The sequence below is a fragment of the Psammomys obesus genome, unplaced genomic scaffold, assembly GCF_907164565.1.
Source record: "Psammomys obesus unplaced genomic scaffold, mPsaObe1.curated_primary_1811, whole genome shotgun sequence".
Classification (NCBI taxonomy): domain Eukaryota; kingdom Metazoa; phylum Chordata; class Mammalia; order Rodentia; family Muridae; genus Psammomys; species Psammomys obesus.
This window is the reverse complement of record NW_026596117.1, coordinates 11,227,835-11,247,475: the sequence shown is the minus strand read 5'-3', so window position 1 is coordinate 11,247,475 and position 19,641 is coordinate 11,227,835. Positions and strand designations below refer to the sequence as shown.

Below are 19,641 nucleotides of genomic sequence, written 5' to 3'. Positions count from 1 at the left end.
AACACACAGGAAAGAGCAAGTAGGCCAGCCAGACCACAATCCGGCTGGCTGGCTTAGGCTGGCCATTATGTAACTGCTACCAGGTGTCACGCTAGAAGGCTTGGATCTTAGGGAGTACTTGTCATTAAAGCAAAATATAATTGATGGTGCAAGCTTGAGCTGTTCCAATTTTTTAATTAAAATATTTTATGCATTCATTTTTTTGTCTCCATGTTCACTGTATGATAAGAAAAAGAATAAAGTAGAAACTATCCATAAGCCTACTGGCCAGAGATCAGCATTATTAAAGCCACAAGGCAGTGGTTCTCAGCCTTCCTCGTGCTGTGACCCTTTAACACAGTTCCTTGTGTTGTGGTGACCCCCAATCATAAAAATGATTTTGTTGCTACTTCATAACTGTAATGAATCATGATGTCAATATCTGCTATGCAGGATATCTCGACCCCCAGAGAGGTCATTACCCACAGGTGGAGAACTGAATCCTTTCAGCATTTAGGGATTATTTTTCTATTGTGTTGACTCAGAAAAGCCCATCTTAACATGATGGAGCTCCGCATGTCTGGGCAGGTGTACATGTAGATTTCCTGTCTTTTGCTTCTCTGCTGCAAGAGTGAGGGAACTAGTTCTCCTGCCCAGGAAAGCCACCATTAGACCTTTCTCCTGGTTATCTCCTTTTGACTTTGATCCCTTGTTCCCTTGGGTGGTATTATATTCATTGACCAGCTCTTACGGTGTGTCTGCTGCCACCAGACCAACACCATTAGTCTAACACGTGGCTCCTGCCATTGAACGTCTGAAGGAGGAGGCAAAGCATGAGCTTGCACAACAGAGTCAAGTGCTTCCAAGGGCTCCAGAAACACGGATAGAGACCAGCCAACTTGGCTTGGGAGAAGTGGGGTTGCTTAGAAAAGGAGGTGACTCTTGAGCTGAGTCCAGAGAGACCCACCGTATGGCTTCTGTAGTCTCCAGCAAAACAGCACGCTCCTAAGAGTCCACTGTTCTTTTATGTCCTACTTTTCAGCCTGATCCCACAGTTGCCCATGATAATTAAATGAAACTTGCCAGATGGATGCTTTCGCAAGACGATGGCTCCTCTTCTTGCTCTATTTGTAAAAGCTGGCGTTAGATCCAAGTCCTCAAGGATTCTCCTACCTTGAGATGGCTTTGGAGAGCAGTGGCTCTTTTGTGTGTGTTTGCCAAACGGCCTGCCATCAGCAGGGCCAGGTTGAGTGACAGGTGGGTGTGCCATGCATGTGGACACTGGTCCCTGCCAACTTATCTTGCCTCGGAGGAGGTAAGGCGCTGAGCGGTTGTTCTTCGGCAGAGATGTCATTTATCACTGTTACCTTCCTTTGGGGAAATGAACGCCTTAAGTTTCTGACCTTTCAGTCTTTCTGTCTCACCTGTCTATTGCGCTTATTAGTTGTGTATAATTGACGTTGAAATCCCAGTGCTTCAGTTTAACACACACACACACACACACACACACACACACACACACACACTGAGTTACACTGTTTAAAGAAGCAATTTTCAGAGCATTAAAGGGAGAATGAAGGCTGGTAAATATTGTCATCTTAATCTGTAGCTAACTCGCTTAACTGGGGAGCAGGGTATTCTAATAGAAAACAACCAAATTAGCAATAATAACAACAATAATAGTGGCATCATTATTCATCCATGAATCATTCTAGGTTCTTTTAAAAAAAATTATTGCATTTATTTATTTGGGGGGGTGGGCACATGGAGGTCAAAGGGCAAGTAGGGGGAGTCTTTTCGCTCTCTCTCCTTCCACCATGTGAGTCCCAGGAATCAAGCTCAGATAGTGAGGATGGGTGGCAATCCTCTTTACCTACCAGGACATCTCAACAGCCCTCATTCTTTAGTTTTCTGCATGCTCTGTCTCCTTAACTTAATGATCATTCTGCAAGGTGGCCATCATTATTCCCTCTCTATGAATGAAGAAAGAGAATCGAGAGAGGGATTCCGGCGCTTAATCAGTTTGGATTGTCCACCAAACAACTGCCTCGCTGGTTCTCACAGCGATGTAGGTGGCCATGCTACCATCCCTGCCCACGTGATGTTGACTGTTAGCTGCATCTATTCTCAAAGCACCAGAATCCTTCAAATGCAGTGACACCCTAACTGTGCGGTAGGCGGTCACCTTCCTTTCACTTTAGAAATAATTCCAAGAATATGAAATTGTTGAATATCAATTGATTATTGTAGTTACACATGGCTGTCAAATTAGAGTCTTCCTGCTGGTACAATTTATGTTTTTGCTGATTATACTCAGATTGTAGATAAATGTATGAATAAAACTCCCAGGCTGTTTTCCTCTTCCTATTTTTCTGTGTTTTGTGTGTGAAATAAAGGTTTAGGTGCTCGCGCTTGTCATTCACTATTGTGATTGAGCCTTCCCTGTAAGTACAGCAATCCAAATCTTTCATCAGCGCCACCTCTTGCACTCCCTAAAAAGAGAGTATAGCTTCTGTCTTTGTGCAACAACGTCAAATTTCATCCATTTCACTCCCCATAACGTGAAGTGTCGGGGAAGGAAGAATGGCTTGAAGTCCTATTGGCAAGGAGTCTCAAGTTAAGGATGCTGATATTGACCTGAAACAGAAACCACCCAGGCTGGCCTTGCAGTGTCTGGTCTATAGAGTTTCTCAGCGTGTCTGTACCTTCAGGTGGATGAGGAGGGACCATGCAGGGCTGGACAGCATCCCCACTGAACTCTCCCGCCACCTCTGGGAGTCTCCAATCTCTGGTTTGAGCAGCGAGTCCCTTAGCTTCTTTGGCCGCCTCCAGAAGGTCCTAGGGATGGGATGAAAAAGAGAATGGGGAAAATCATGGCGTGGCTGTTTAGTAGACTGACATATGGCTATTCCTCTTCCTGCAGCAAAACCAGAAATCCTGACATCTGACAGGCTTGTGAATGGCATTCTCCAGTGTGTGGCAGCGGGATTCCCGAAGCCCATAATAGAGTGGTATTTTTGTACGGGAACAGAGCAAAGGTGAGAGGATTATTTTTGGCACTTCTTAAAATGCAGAAGGGAAGGGCTATAATTCAGTTGAATTTCAAATGTGTTTTCAGACTATTTATTTTTTTTAGAATAAAAAGCTGTGTTTTGATTATTTTTTTTTCCCTCCTATATCTCTGTGACTTTTTAAGAAGGGATAATGGCTATATTTTTCCTGGTTGACATTAATTTTGTTTGCTGAAAAATGATTACCGAGTGACTTCCCTATTTTGATGGCTATCTTTTTGGGTTTATCATGCAATTTCTAACCTGCAGGTAGATAAAGCAATTTCCCAGGACAGAGTAATTAGATTTCTATTCTATACACGGGAGGTAATGTGTGTGGGAAATATGGCTGCAGTTATCATGAGAAAAAAAAAAATACTTCAGAAGTTAATTGCCAAGTAACCAAAAAGTAATGATCTCACAATTACAACACACATATGGCATTTGTGAGCAATAGGTTTGCAAAAGTGTTTCTTCTTGATTAGGTGCTCGGACCCCGAAACAAGGAACACCTGCCACTGTGTGGCTTTTCCCTCAGACTCCACACTTTAGTCTTAAATTGTCCTCTCACATCACCTGAGGATGAAAATGGGGTCAACGTGGCTGGTTTTTAACCCCCCCCCCTCAAAAAAAGCCATGTTATACTCCAGCTTTAGAAGCTTAGTTTGGCCTCAGGAATAGTCAGAATGGTAGTAGAAATTTTATTTTTTTCATGGAAGATGTTTTACAGCAATTCGTCAGGATTGATTATGTTGGATTATTGTTTTAGGGTGGGCTTTAGCAGAACATTTTGTTTGGGGGAGCAATAAGGAAGGCATAAAAACTGCAAAATGTGTGCCCTCTGTGACATGGCCTGAGTAGATTAGCCTGTGCTCAGCCAAATGTTTATATGGAAGCGAACCAAGTGCCAAATGCTGGTCTGGCATACACCTGGCTTGGCTATGCCCAGGTCTCTGCCTTGGTGTAGCTGTATTTTAGGGGGTGGAGAGAGACATCAGACAAGACAAACAAGTGACATGATAGGTGTTTAGAGGGCAGGGGTAGGTGTTCAAGGACTAGCTCCTGAAGAGAATGTCCTTGCTGCCAGAGTGGCCATTGCCACACAGCAGGACCTGCTTCCAGCTCTGGACCACAGGCAGCTCTGGACCCTGTGCACGTTTTAAGTCTTTCTTGACTTCCTTCTTGTTGATTTCTTGCAATTTCCTCTTCTGTGCTCTCTATCTTCAGTCATCACTTACCCTTTTTCAAATGTGTTTGTTTCTGAGATTCTGAGTGTGGCAGGATCTGATGTTGGCAGCCATTTGCGTCCACTTCTTTCAGGAACTCTTGCGGGAGGGCAGCCACAAAAACCTAACATTGGAGAATTGACAGAACTTGGCAGGAATCTCCAGGTTGGGCACTTAGAGCAAGAATACAAGTCCACGTCCATCCCCTACATCATTACTCCCTCTTTCTGCTCTTTCACAGTGCTCTCCTCACTCATTGGTCCTCAAGGGCTTCATTTCTCTTCAGGCCATCCTGGCCACATGGCTGTGAAGGGAGTTCTTACTGGTAGTTTTGCCGAACAACTGTGCCAGATCAAGGCGTCATGGGCTTTTATTTGGTTTCCCTACATAAGCCCACACTGTTGTTCTCTTGTAGGTGTACCGTTCCTGTCGAAACTGTGGATGTACAGCTCCAGAACGTATCTGTGTCACCATTTGGAAAACTGGTGGTTCAGAGTTCCATAGACTCCAATGTCTTCCGGCACAATGGCACAGTGGAGTGTAAGGCCTACAACAGTGTGGGCAAGAGTTCCGCCTTCTTTAACTTTGCATTTAAAGGTAACAACAAAGGTATATTTCCTTTTAATCCAATTTAAGGGGATGTTTAGGCTCTGTCTATCATATCATGATTTCATGTCCATTCCAGAACTGGCCATATCATTTCTGGAAATACCTCCTGTCATACCATGTTGCCTTCAAACTTACAAACTCTCGTTCTGTACTAGTCTGCTGATGAAGTTTATCCATTTACCAGTGTAATCTCAACCATTTCTCTTTCCCTGTTCTCTGTGTGTCTGCATGAGCTTCTTGAAGAGTTATATACATATATTTGCGTGGGGTGCCTCCCTACCTTTTGCATCAGTAGAATTAGGGTATATTAGAATTTTTTAAATTCAGTTTAAAATTTTAGTTACATTAGGTGTTACATCATCTGTTGTATGATCTTGTCAGCCAATGAGTTTCCCCCCCTCCCAGTTTTATCTGTGTGTGTATGTACATGCTTGTCCATTTGTACTGTCAGAATCTCACAGGGCCCTGTGGGGTCTATGTGATGGTTTTCTGGGAGCTACACTCTTTGTCCAGCCAGCTCTTCAAGTTGTGCTTCCTGAGTGACTAGCAGGCCCAATGGCCCTTTGAAGGCCTTGAGGAGTGGGTACATATGACAAGGAAACTGGGCATTTGAGTTCATTGCAGTGCCCCGGGTCTGTGGCATTTACCAGGGGCCATAGGACTCGCCCCAAAAAGCTGTGTGTCCTCAGCTTTCAGATAAGGAGGGGCAGAGTCGTAACACTGCTCTTCTGTATTGTTAATTCTCCCAGACAGAACAATGAAAAGGAGGCTTCAGAAATGTCTTTCTTTCCTGTGAAAAGGTGTTTATGCTCGGTGTAGAGCATTTAGAAAACACAAGAAAGAAGAAAATGCAAACCACCCAGAAAGGAGGGCCACTCAGATGTTGTTTTTCATTAAAAACAGAACAGCGTTTATGCGTGCACTTCAGAAATTTCAGTTTCTCTGTAATCTGGTTTCAGCTTACATCTTCGAAGATGCCTGTGTACCCAGTGAGGCTGGGGGGCAGCTGTACAGTGCAATGTCAGCTTCCTTCCCCAGCACCAAAGAGGAAGGAAGGAAGGAAGGAAGGAAGGAAGGAAGGAAGGAAGGAAGGAAGGAAAGGAGGGAGGGAGGGATAGGAATGGAGGGAGGGAGGGATGATGTATTCGAACACCAAGAGCAAGATATGTTCCCTGTATGTGCTGTGAGAGAAATGGTTTAGTTTGGGACAGGAGGTGGCCAGGCTCTTGTCCCTCCAATAGCTCACAGTCATGATTCTCTTCGCTTGCAGAGCAAATCCAGGAACATACCCTGTTCACGCCGCTGCTCATTGGCTTTGTGGTCACAGCTGGCCTGATGGGCATCATCGTGATGGTTCTCGCCTACAAGTATTTGCAGGTGGGCATTCATTCTCTCCCTTCCCCGGAGCTCGATGGCCAGGCATCGGTTGTTAACCCGTCATTCTTTCCCTTTCTCCTCCAGAAGCCCATGTATGAAGTACAATGGAAGGTTGTGGAGGAGATAAATGGAAACAACTATGTTTACATAGACCCGACACAACTTCCTTATGATCACAAATGGGAGTTTCCCAGAAACAGGCTGAGTTTTGGTCAGTATGCAGCCGGGGCTTTCCTTTCAGCCTGTTTGTGTGCGAGTAACAATGGTTTTGTTTTGTTTTATTTATTTATTTTTTTTAAGGAACCTGCAGTGACTTCCTTTGTCTTGTTTCACCTGAAACAAGAAGTGCTTTCTGTCAAACAGCACAGTAGCTGGCAGGGTTAGCAAAGAGAACACTATAGAGAAGTGTGCCCAGACACATGTGCCTTGTTGATTTTGGGACCTCACGACTGGTCTCCCCGCTGACCCTGCCTCCTTTCTTTCCAAAGGGAAGACATTGGGTGCCGGTGCCTTCGGGAAGGTTGTTGAGGCCACCGCCTATGGCCTAATTAAGTCGGATGCTGCCATGACCGTCGCTGTGAAGATGCTCAAACGTAAGTGTGTGTAGGCAACCCACTGCCAGCTTGCCTAGTGAGTTTGTTTATTTCTTTCCTTTGCTAAAGTATACTGTTTTCCATTCTAGCAAGTGCCCATTTAACAGAGAGAGAGGCCCTCATGTCGGAGCTGAAGGTCCTGAGCTACCTGGGTAATCACATGAACATCGTGAATCTCCTCGGAGCATGTACCGTGGGAGGTGAGTCAGGCCATAGCACACCTGTTTCTGTCTATCGGGCTATCAAAATGTGATTTAGACAGTGCCTAATGATAAGCTGTTTGGGAGATTCCCCCCCCCCCCCAGTGTTTTGTTCTGTTTCTCTGCAGTGTTCCTAAGAATGTGGATTTTTATCATTTCTGTGTGTCGGGAGCCTTCAGGCTCCTGTCCTCCTGGTGTTTTGCGATGTGGGTTGTAGCTGTCACACCGTGTTGTAGAACTTTAGACTCGTGGCAACTGTGTTGTGGTTTCCATTACTCACGCTCTCATTTCCCCCTCGGCCTCAGGCTCTCATTTCCCTCTCAGCCTCTCATTTCCCCCTCCCTCTCACCAGTCTTAAGGACCTCCAATTGGCTGACCGTAGATCAACATTTTTAACTCCCACAAACATGTGAGGACGCCCGGGATCTCTCTCCGTGCGGAGCCACTCACACGCTCCTTTGCTCATTATCCGTCGCTTCCATGTATTGAACTATACCACTCTTGCCCTTAAACAGCTTTAACAGGCACAGAGGATTAGCTTCTGGCAGTATCATCCTGAGGGGGGAATAGCCAGGACATAGGAAACTTACTCTCACGGGTGCTACTCACTGGCCCGGCTCACCCAGAGGCTTTTCTTGTCTTAAAGCTTTATATGTTGCTGAGTCATAATTATTCAGTCAGGAGTTAATGTTCATTTGCCTTCTATAACTGAAAGTAGCCCCAAGCCTCTTACTTCTCAAATGCACACCAAAAGAAAAATAAGCTTCCATTAAAAACAAGCTTCAATTCTAATGAGTCAATGTCCTTGCCAAGGATGTCTTGGCTTTTGCAGAAGGAACAAGGTGCCTAGAGTGAGCTGTTGCTGTCTATCTAGAGAGCCACAGGACAGTAGGTGGCTTCAGATCATGTCTGAAAACAGCCCCCATAACTGGTGCTTCCAATCACACCAGGAGTCGCTCGTGTGGCGGTTCCTACCCTGGGTAATTAGTTGCCTGTTAACTTCAGAACTGAGCCTCTAAACATTCCGAGCACCGACTCTCCTTTTCAACTAGTAATGCTCAGGAAAACGGGTCGTTTCAGGTTTTTTCGCCTACTTCCCAGTCTGGGCTTAGCTGGCTGCTCCATGTGGCGACTTCCCTACCAGGCTGGCGCTCAGGTTCTTCATTTTCATAATAACATTACAGCAAGGACACTGAACCCTGCTGCACGCAGGCGTGGATCAAAGGATCCCTGCAGGAAGCTTGATCACAGTAGAACCTTTGGAAGCACTCAACTTGTGGCTGTGAAGCCAGCAGTCAGGCCTGGCCCCTGACGTCCATGTCACTTAGGCATCTAGGTAGAAAGGGGCCCGCTTGTTTTATTTCACTCCGCATAATGCTGCTCCTTTTGATAAGCGATGTTAATAGATAGGTTTAAGTTGGGACTAAGAAGGCTTAGCCACCGAGGCTGAATGTTAATAGCCACGTTCACCCTTGGGGTATTTCTACGGGAGGCAGGATTATCTAATGATGTATCTCGCCTCCCCCTAACATTTTCTTGTGTCCTCATAGGGCCCACCCTGGTCATTACAGAATATTGTTGCTATGGTGATCTTTTGAATTTTTTGAGAAGAAAACGTGACTCGTTTATTTTCTCAAAGCAAGAAGATCAGGCAGAAGCGGCGCTCTATAAGAACCTTCTGCATTCAAAGGAGTCTTCCTGGTAAGGCCGATTTGCATAAATAGTCAGCTGTTGACAGGCAGTTCATGGGGTCAGAAGGGTTTGCAATCAGGGCTGATTCTTTTTAAAAAATGAACAGAGGTACTCTGAGGTGTGAAATCAGAATTATTAAGTTCTTTAAATGTGATTAACTATTTCGGAAGTTCAGATAGTGCCCTTGAAGATTCAAATTAAGATTCTTAATGATTTCTTTTAAATGTGTGTTTCTGTTCTTCCCCGAGCCATGGGTCTATGGAACTGAATGTGTTGTCTATGTGTTTCTTTTTACTGTGATCCGTTATTGTGTTTCCATTCATATTGCGGACCTTGGGTTTGTAGGCGCCCTCACAGTGGGACTACTTGTAGGGCAGAGGTAAAAGGCTGCCCCATGGTCACAGGAAGTCCTGGAGACCGAGCAGAATAGCCAAGAACACGGAGCATATTTCCATATGTAGATGTCTTGTCATCATCATTGTTTTTGTGTCCCTGGCATGTCCTGCCATTTTACTATATTATAAAGATATCGCTGTTAGAGAACAGTGTTGGAATTCTGGACCTCATCAACACTGTTCTCAAGGGCAGTGATGCAAAGGATCATATATAAGCAGCTTCAAGTTCCTTGGAGGAAAACTGGTTTGCTGTACAACCACAGGAGAAATCTTTGCTGTGGCTTACCTGTCCTTTCTTTCCAAATGTGGTTGAGATCCACCAGGCCCAATGGAAACCATAATTGCACCCTAGCCCTTGTATTTTATACTGCTCCAATTGTGTAGTGGATCTTAACCTCTTTTCATGGTTATTCTAAGCCCTGGGTTCAAATCCCAGCACCAGAAACTAAAATCATGAACTGCCGAAGGAATTGTAGTCTGCATTTAGATGGCAGGATTTTGCCTTTTGACCAGGAGACCTCCATAAATTCTGATGAGCAGTGACCTACTGAGTTCTTTCCCACCACTAACGTTTTAAAGTCCCAAGTGACACTCTATATTTTCATTTTAATCCTGTAAACTTGAGTTTTTTTTACCATGGTATAAAATGCCAAAAACCTACCTATTGTTAGTTGTTCTTGAACGTGAACTCTTTGAACAGAAACAGGAGTCACTTTGCCTCATCTGGACCGGGGCCCCGTGTGTTTTTTAACTTGTTGAAATAAATGGCCTGAATTGGTCCATCCTGTGTGGTGTTCTCTGCTGCGCTTTGGGATCCATATCAAAGCGCACCAGCACATTCTGAAGGAGGTTGTTGTCATGGTGTTTCTATGCTAATCAGAGGCAGGAAGTACTAGAAATCTTGAAGAGTCTCCAGCCAAATGTTGCAGATTCAAGAGGTCCAGATGGTCTAGAAAATCATCCAAATTATTGGTGTTTATCTGAACCAAACTCGGTTTTTTAAAACCTTCTCTCGGTCGCTAGATGTTCAACCTCTCCCCCACTCACACATCCACTTGTCTGAGTAGGCTCTAATTTAGAGTCTGAAGTAACGTGAGGTAACTTTCTGTTTGTTTGGTTTTGGCTCTGTTTTTCCCCCATTAAATCCACGATAGCTGGAGACTGGATTCTTCTAACCTGATTCCCTACAAAGGAGACATTTAATTCCTGAGAATCAGACCTTAGTATTGAATGGCAAATGTTCATCTCACAGAACCCAGTCTTGAAACTCTTCATTCCTTTTCTTAACCTAAAGTCAGTCTGCTGTTGGGCAGTGGGTGAGAGCCGTAGCCTGGCCATCACGGCTGTGTTCCCGACCCCCTTACCAGTTCTCTTCATCTCTGACTTGGCTGTTGCATCTCTCCTGCAGCGACAGTGCCAACGAGTACATGGACATGAAGCCTGGGGTTTCCTATGTTGTGCCAACCAAGACAGACAAAAGGAGATCCGCAAGAATAGGTGGGTCCCCATCTCGCAGCCAAAACAACCCGACACGCAGGGATTGTTATCAAGATGTGTTTCTAATATTTACCTTGCTTTGGGATGAGGGGCCAGGGATCAGGTGCTGAGTTTGAAGAGTTGTGGCCCAAGGCTTTTGCCTCTTTCCCACTGACCGGAATGACCACATCATTCCCAGAAGGAATGTGCGGTGGTAAAGCAAAAGGTTTGCAGGTAGATGCTTCGGGCAAAAGCAAATGTTTTTCTACCTAGAATCTTACTGTTCTGGAAGTGTGACGGCATCCCTCCTCTTCTCACGGCTGAGGTCTTTTTTGCTGTCTTCCCAATAGACTCGTATATAGAACGAGATGTGGCTCCCGCCATCATGGAGGATGACGAGCTGGCACTGGACCTGGAAGACTTGCTGAGCTTCTCCTACCAGGTGGCCAAGGGCATGGCGTTCCTCGCCTCCAAGAACGTGAGTGGCAGTGAGTCTCACAAGAGGCTCAGGGAAGGCTTGAACATTTCATAGTCCCAGTTAGCATGCAGAGTGTCATTTTGAAGTGTGGTAACCAAAAGCGGAGGAAATTTCGTTTTCTCATGTTCCAACTGCTGTCTCTTTGGAATTCCTGCTCTGTTTTATAAGCTTGAAAGCGCAAACCTGTCTAAATGGGCTTCCATGAATATTCTTTTATATGCAGTGAATTCATTTAAAACTTTGGCTTTGAGATGTAGGATTTGCTTCTAGAAAATAGGACGATAATGGTGTCCTCAGCAAATGGGGGAGTCAGGACTGAACCTCACTGCTGCTATGCCTGGTGAGGCATTTATCTGGGCCCCATCAGGTGACACCCACATACCGTATGTACGACTCATGGAAAATCAGGAAATAGAGGTCAGAGAGAGCAATGAGCAGTTAGGAAAGGGATGGTGATGGGAAGAGAAGGATGGAAAGTGATTCTGGAAAGGATGGAAATGTTCCCTAGGAGGAAGGTGTGGCTGAGAATGAGGTCAGAGTGACTACTTTAGTGACATGTCTAGGTAATCACTAAACTAAAAGACAGGCTGAAATGAAGACCCTCTTCCTTGTGTCCTTGGGAGACAAGTTGAAGCTGTGAAACATTTTTAGAGGAAGATATTCAAAGAGATGCATACAAAGTTAACTTTCAGTTTAGAAATGCAATTTGACTATTTATAATACATTTTCCTATGAATGAAAGGAGGGGGGGACGTTTATTAGAATTGGGTTGGGAAGCAATTATAGTAATTAGAGTCCTGATCACATGAAACACAAAATGTGAATATCGTTTGTAGCACAGTTTTTATTTTTGGTGTCTGAAATACTTTAAAACAAAAGTTTTTTTTTTTTATTATGTAAACAGCATTGTAGTATTAAAAATCTTTTTTCTCTTTGAGAGCTGAAATGAATGGCTATCATTTTCTTTTCTCCCCCAATAGTGTATTCACAGAGATTTGGCAGCCAGGAATATCCTTCTCACTCATGGGCGGATCACAAAGATTTGTGATTTTGGTCTAGCCAGAGACATCAGGAATGATTCAAATTATGTGGTTAAAGGAAACGTGAGTACCTTCCTCTGTTTGGCGTGTCCACACAGGGTGTTTTGGCATCCAGTTTTGATTCAAAGTTGTTTTCTGTGATTGACTTACCCCCATCCCTACCGTGTCATGTCATGCATTTTGACAAAATTTTCATGGAACATTACCAGCACTAACGTTTAATAATAGAATTCTTAGTTATAATTGTGGAATTACTGGGCATGTGAAAGAAACAGAAATAGCCTTCATTTTTTTTATTATAGCCTGAGAGTAGCAATGAATTTGATTTTGCTCAACTCTAACAAATGTAGACCTGACGGCCACAGGAGGCTTTGTTTTTTTTTTTGTTTGTTTGTTTGTTTTTTGTTTTGTTTTGTTTTTCTGAGGTTGAAATAATATGCAAAAATGACTGCACTCTAAGATGGTGTTAGAGTTAGTTGTGTGCAATGCTGGGTCTCATCGTCTATTAAGGAGATTCATAAACAATGGCTGGTTTGTGGAACACAGTGAAATTTTCAAAGGGCTGTATTTCACCAGGAGCCTTTTCTGTAACCTCAGAACAAACCCGTGCCTCAGAACACATTGTCTTCCAATTTTTTATAGCGGTAGAAACTAAGGTACAGTATATTTTAGTGATTTATATCTGAGATAGCTAGTCAGTAGGGGCCAGTGGGTATGGAAGGCCATAACCTCCTAGATATATATTCTTAGGTGCCTTTTTTTCCCCCAGCCCATTTGAAAAGTCCATATATATTCTTAGAGGTCGATTTCTGTGTCTGTCATGATAATGTGATGCCTTCTCTCTCATCACCATAGCACCTCTTTTGGTAGGCTGTACACGACTCGGTTTTGTTAAGGGTATTCCTAGCTTTATATCCCAGCTCAATCATATGGTTCTGCAATGGCTCTGTCAAGGTCAGAGTTGGGTTTTGTTGTTGTTGTTGTTTTTGTTTTTGTTTTTTTTTTTAATTTTCAAGAGAATTGATGGAATCAACTTCCTGGCTTAATACTTGAAGGAAGATGGGGAATGCTTCCATATTCCATTATCAATATTCAGCTTCTGTATATAGATAAAGGAACAAGATAGAGGAAGTGAAGCACCAGGCTCCAGGCTGGCTGAGTGATGGCTTGGTCCCACTTAGCAGGTCTGGGCCTGACAAGAGCTAGGTACTCAGTACTTGGAGGCGTTAATACATGGCAGAGTTCTCAGAACAAGGCCAGCACCATTCCTACTCTGCTTTGTGCTTTTGAAATCCGAACTGTGAGGACAGAGGTTGTGCCCCAGCATCTTCCTCGCTCCTTCTGTAGTTGACAAGGCAAGCAGCTGAACTAGCCAATTGTTGGAGAAAGTTTAAAACAAGGAAAAGGTACATAACGTGGCGCTGCATGGAATTTTAAGTGTGGTTGTTGTAAAGTCTCTTGTTCTCTGAAAGAACTTTCAGAGAAATGGGAATTCATAATCATTTTCCACCCTGGGCTCTGAGTCCAGGGTAGCCTATGGGCCCCTTGTCGGAATGTCATTTCAAATGAATGGAATACTTAGATTTTACCAAAAAGAACAGGTACCCTGAGTGACAGCTATATCATTTTGAAGTTATATCAGTTATATCACATTTCAGAATCATTAATTTTGAAAAGTAAATTTATGGTAGACAGTGCACACACCTGTTTATTATATGGAGCAACTTATTATAAAAGCCGTTGTAAGTCTCAGAGGGACGGTGAATGAAAGTTTTGCCTGTGATTCCTGTAACTACTCTGATGGGATGGGAGGTGTCTTTGACCACTGTGGAGGACAGGTCATGGAGCCTCTTCTACTGCGTTTTGTAAAATGCTAGACTTAGCTTAGAAGTTAATTTTTAGGTACCTGGGCCCCTTGGATTCAAGACACTAATAGATTCTAGCTTAACAGCCCTGTTCAGAATTGCAGTGTAAAACCTGGGAATAGAGAGTAAATGGTCTTTATAGTTTGTGTGAGAATCATCCCCTACCCGACCCCCAAACTAAAATAACTTTAGCCCGAGAAGGGGCCCTTTTCCTAGTCTTCAGTCCTAGATGGATTTAAAGGATTGCTTTAGCTTCACGTGACAGATTAATATCCAGAAATCCTGACAGACTGTAAGAGGCCTGGTAGTGGAATGTCTCCTGTTGTGAGTACCAGTTCTGCTGCCTTCCGCCTCAGAGCTGCCACAGCGCTCATCAGAGCCTCTGGTCTGGGGAGACATTAGTGAGCTGGTAACCGTTAGGCATTTCCTCATTTATCCTATGAAACAACGCCTGGTATTTGAAGTTTTTATTATTGTTGTTGTTTGTTTCTGTTTTTGCAAAAGATGATTCTGAGGCTGGCTTATCCGTATTTAGGTGACTTCGCCAGCTGGTGAGGGGGAGGGGTAGCGTGGGTTGCACATGGCAGAAGGCCAAGAGTAAAAGGGAAGGGATTGAGGACCAGGCAGAGAATCCTACAGCAAACAGCTTACTTACTTGGCAGTGAACCCTACCTTTCTGTGTTTTTATCATTGCTGTGCATAGCCCTTTACATCCTGGTCAAAGATGACCACAAGGACAGCTAGCTGTCATGGTATGAGGCAGCACGTGAAGGGATGCCACAAGAAAGAGAACCTAGGTGTATAAACTGACGGTGTTTTACAGTTTTGTTGTTGTTTGTCCGTCCCCCTCCCCCACTCATGCCGCTGCATAAAACTTAGATCTTAGCAGCTAAAACAAAGTGGTCTGGCTCTAGCTGCAAAGGAGGCTAGGAAATGTAGTTCTAGCTGGGGGACGCCATATGTTTTTGTTGGCCAAGAGGAAGAGTGAAACACTGAGTCTATTTGTTGTCCAGAGCCATTGTCAGAAGGAAGGTTAGAACCTGTGGACTTCTGTGTTCTTAGCTTACTGTACTGTGCTGACTCAGTGCCCCTGTTTTGCAGGGGAGACGTTAGACTAGCAAGGCCTAAGTAGCCAATGGTGGCTGGAAGTCATGAAGGTTCCAGGTCTCACCTCATCACTGCCTTCCAGCCAGATCTGCCCCTGCAGGACTGCTTTCTGCTCTATCAATTGAGCCTCTTCATTAACTGGTTGGATTTACCATGTTTCCTCCTAGGCCCGACTGCCTGTGAAGTGGATGGCACCAGAAAGCATTTTCAACTGCGTGTACACATTTGAAAGTGACGTCTGGTCCTATGGGATTTTCCTCTGGGAGCTATTCTCTTTAGGTAAGAGGTCCCTTTATCAAAGGCTACCCTTGTGGTCCAAAAGCTGCTGGTGGTTTCCTTAGGATGCTGTCCACTCGTGACTTACACTGACTGCCCTCTCTATACCCCAGGAAGCAGCCCCTACCCAGGAATGCCGGTCGATTCCAAGTTTTACAAGATGATCAAGGAAGGTTTCCGGATGCTCAGTCCGGAGCACGCGCCTGCTGAAATGTAAGGACCCACAAGCCTTTTCTTCCGATGATTTCCCTCTTTTAAAAAGAGAAATGTTGACAGTCTCTGCCAGCGCAGTTCAGAATGTCACTTGGCTCCTTTGGTGGGCTGTGGTTCTTTTCCTACTCTCTTGTCACCGGTAGCATAGCAACTTTTGACAGTATCTCACACACACGGGGGTTTTATTCTGTGCGCGCGTCACTTCACACATCCTGGCGCATGGCCCAGATTTGTTACTGAAGCTGTCTGGCGGTGGACAGCCGAAAGCAGGTTAGGAGCGTCGGGGAGTGACGACAGCCCCTGTGTTCTCAGGTATGATGTAATGAAGACTTGCTGGGATGCTGATCCCCTGAAAAGGCCAACGTTCAAGCAGGTGGTTCAGCTCATTGAGAAGCAGATCTCTGACAGCACCAAGCACGTGAGTAACGGGCCGGGCCTGGGGTCCTCTTCCTCCTTGTTCTAAGGTCGGCATCCTCCAGCTTCCCCCACCTCCCCGGCTTGGATTAAAAGCTGGGCTTCCCAGGGTAGAAATGAAACAATGGAAGACTGTCCTCTCAGCTCATGCCCTCCCCTGCTTCCACCTCCGCTCTAATCCAGAGAGATGGGAGATGGGGGAGGAAGGGGGCCTTGTGTTCGGATGTGTGGAGTTAGATGCTATCATAAGGCCTGGTCGTGCTTCCTCCCCAGTCCTGGAATGCCGATCACACGACTGTCTGGTCTCCTCACATGGCAGGGCCGTTCCACCCTGGGTGGGTTGGATGAAAGCATGGAAGAAGACAGCCTGTTGTCACAGTCAAGTGAGCCTTAAACAGCCAGGGCCAGCCAGCGGCAATGTCTGTGATGGCCACAGCCACGTAGAAGGGTTGTTTGAAGTTAGGGCAGCCCTCCCAGTGATTTGAGGAGTGCAGAATAAAATAAATCCGTTATTTTTCTCTTTGGTTTTAAGGAGGAATTGGCTATCTTTGCTGGAACTAGACTTCCATTTAAGCTGCTCTCCCCCTCCCAGAGCTATCTGCTGGGAACTACCTTTTCTGCTAGCACACCAGTGATCCTTTCCAGTTAATGCTTGCTCTGTGGGGCATCATAGCACATTTCAAATGAAACATCATTTTCCACCCAAGTGCTTTGATTCCTGACAACTGACCTCTGAAAGAGTCATGGGTGTCGCTGCAATTTACACCAGCAGTTGGGTTGAGTTGGTTGTAGGGTTCCGTAAGCCGCCTTCATAGGCTAGCTAGTACTTGCTTTCAGACACATCCCATCAGAAGGGAAACATGGCAAGCATTGCGCCCCGCTGACCTGAAATGGTTTCCTTGGGCGGAAGCTGAGGTGTAAGTCTGATCTCGGTTTTGTCCAGTGTTCCTTGCCAAGCCCTGGTCTTCAGCATTCTGCAGCTGTGAGTGTCGCTGCTTCCTGGGTTTGTCAGGGGCACTGCTGCATTTGACTGTGGACTCTTTCTCCACAGATTTACTCCAACTTAACAAACTGCAATCTCAACCCGGAGACCCCTGTAGTGGTGGACCATTCTGTGAGGGTCAATTCCGTGGGCAGCAGCGCCTCTTCCACCCAGCCTCTGCTTGTTCAAGAAGATGCCTGAGCAGAAAGCAAGTCCAACAGGCTTCGCTGCTGTCCCGAACCCCATTTTGACTTCTATGATGGTTGTTTTGTTTCCCTTTGACTTGCCTGCTATCCCAGGGTAGCGGGCTCCTGCCCCCACCCCCAACCCCACTGTGATCCTGCCTTTACGAGCACACTTTAGTGGCTGATGACCTCTCTTTTTTTGCCACCAGCCACCATCCCACTGCGAAGGTCCGAACTGTATGTATATACCCTCCCAATAGCAAAGTAGCTCCTACGGTAAGCAGAAGGACCCCTGAGTTCTTCGCAATGCTCCTCTGAGTCTGTTTGAAAAGTGTGGCTAGTAGCTAATTTGAAGACTAGAAGTAGTCCCATTTGGCCTAGAGAGCCCTCCCTCCTGATGGGGAGAGGTAGCAAGACTAGAAAGGGAAACCCCAAGCCCTCTGTATGGACAGTAGAGGAGACTCGGGAGAGCATCTGGGCTTAAGAAATTTGTTCACACTGAGAAGACGACCTAGGCTGTGAAGGAACATGCCCCAGGAGTGTTAACAAAGATGCTCTGCTGTGGGCAGCTGCGCGGGCTTTTGTACAACTGACCTGGTTGTTAAATAGAGTTTGCTGTTAGGGAGTAGAGTTGGACGCGAGGCCTCCTCCCTAGCCAGCACTTGTATATACTCATCTGTGCGTTGTCTGTGTTCATACTTGGGAGGGGGAGCCCCACGAGCTTTAGTTTTCGTGTACAACCCTGGCATTAGGTCTGCTGTGTGTAGGAATAGTTTAAGAGCCATACAGATTTGAAGGAAACGGTTAAGGCGTTTTCTTTTTTAAGAAAAAATGTAACTGCTAAGCACAATCTTCTTTCTGAGACCTCGTAAGCCAACGTACTTGCTCTGTAGATTTCTCCAGAACAAGCCTTCCAGCTTCAGAGTGGCTTTGCAGCCAAGGGAGCTGACGCTGTTTGAAAAGGTTACCATTTTACCCCACAATTCCCACAGGAGTGAGAAAGCAGTGCGGTCCTGGTGTGGATTCTCACAGAGCAGGAAGTGGAAGTTAGATCCAGCCTTTTTTATGGACATGTCCTGGACATCGGGCCAGTATCTATAGAAGTGTGTGTGCGTGTGTGTGCGTGTGCATGCGTGTGGGTGAGTTCTTGCCCTGAGTCCCGAAGGACCTCCAGTACCCAAGAGTAACAGCTTTCACCACCACTCCTGTCTCTCTCTCCTGCTTCCCTGCACGTCGCTCGCTGTCCAGAAGAGTTTACCCAAAGCCACCGCAGAGGCTTGGCGGAGTGGCGCGCAGAAGGACCTATTTCTTGGAAACCCGCCTGCCCTCACAACACTCTAATCTATACTCAACATACTGTACCCGTCCCTTAAACCTGCAATGCTACCGTTCCAGGAAAACCTACTTAAAATCTGCCCTGTAGACTGGAGCCTGGATGTTACCCTGTAGTTGCCGCGCGCGGCCCCCCCCCCCCCCCATTGCCCATCATCACTGTCCAGTACAAGTGATGTGTGTACGTGGCAAGATTTATGTATTGTCTTGCAGAATTCAGGTATGTTGCCTTCACGGTTCGCTGCCCCGGCCCCCTTGTCCCTTAGACTACACTTAGAGGTGTGCGGCCATTAGCCTGGAGGTGACCATTTGCACTGGAGTTCTACACTCTTGCACCTTTCCAAAGCTAATTGGTTTGAAGGTTGTATCGTCATGTAGGAGACCGTCACTGTTTGCCATGCTGTCCGAAACATTCCTTTGCATTCCTGTTGACTTCAGTTATAGTAAGGAAAGTAGCTGTTAATTATGGATGTCTAGGTACTTCAGGGGCACACCATTTGAGAATTTTTGTCTCGGATATTCTTGAAAGTTTATATTTTTATAATTTTTTTTTTTTTTTACATCAGGTGTCAGATGTTTCTTTCAGTTGCTTGATGTTTGGAATTATTCTGTGGCTTTTTTTATAAATATTGAAATGTAGCAATAATGTCTTTTGAATATTCCCGAGCCCTATGAGTCCCTGAAAATATTTTTTATATATACAGTAACTTTATGTGTAAATATATAAGCTGTGCAAGTTTAAACATGTTATGTTTCATGTGGTTTTTTTTCTGATATGTTGTCCAATTGTTGACAGTTCTGAAGAATTCTAATAAAAATGTAAATATATAGATCAAATACGTTTTTGTGGTTTTTTTAATTTTTATTTTTTTATATTAATTACAGTTTATTCACTTTGTATCCCAGCTGAAGCCCCTTCCCTCATTCCTTCCGAATCCCATTCTCCCTCCCTTTTCTCCCATTGCCCTCTCTAAGTCCACTGATAGGTGAGGTCCTCCTCTCCTTCCATCTTACCCTAGCTTATCAGGTCTCATCAGGACTGGCTGCATTGTCCTCTTCTGTGGCCTGGTAAGGCTGCTCCCCCATCAGGGGAGGTGATCAAAGAGCCAGCCACTGAATTCATGTCAAGAGACAGGCTTTGTTCCCCTTACT

The 19,641-nt window shown here is 45.2% G+C and overlaps 1 protein-coding gene across 2 annotated transcripts in view; it reads left to right on the top strand.

The window, feature by feature from the left end:
- Window positions 1-19,279, top strand: part of Kit (KIT proto-oncogene, receptor tyrosine kinase) — a 78,798-nt gene extending 59,519 nt beyond the window's left edge. The window contains exons 8-21 of one of the 2 annotated variants that reach the window (XM_055629419.1): window positions 2,903-3,017; window positions 4,671-4,852; window positions 6,135-6,241; window positions 6,326-6,452; window positions 6,730-6,834; window positions 6,924-7,034; window positions 8,585-8,735; window positions 10,530-10,618; window positions 10,948-11,075; window positions 12,056-12,178; window positions 15,255-15,366; window positions 15,477-15,576; window positions 15,889-15,994; window positions 17,042-19,279. In XM_055629419.1, coding sequence (XP_055485394.1) covers window positions 2,903-3,017; window positions 4,671-4,852; window positions 6,135-6,241; window positions 6,326-6,452; window positions 6,730-6,834; window positions 6,924-7,034; window positions 8,585-8,735; window positions 10,530-10,618; window positions 10,948-11,075; window positions 12,056-12,178; window positions 15,255-15,366; window positions 15,477-15,576; window positions 15,889-15,994; window positions 17,042-17,173 — 1,688 coding nt within the window. In that variant the 3' untranslated portion in view covers window positions 17,174-19,279. Of the gene's footprint in view, window positions 1-2,902; window positions 3,018-4,670; window positions 4,865-6,134; window positions 6,242-6,325; window positions 6,453-6,729; window positions 6,835-6,923; window positions 7,035-8,584; window positions 8,736-10,529; window positions 10,619-10,947; window positions 11,076-12,055; window positions 12,179-15,254; window positions 15,367-15,476; window positions 15,577-15,888; window positions 15,995-17,041 lie in introns of both variants that reach the window. The other variant, XM_055629418.1, reaches the window with a different exon arrangement.
- Window positions 19,280-19,641: the final 362 nt, after the last annotated feature.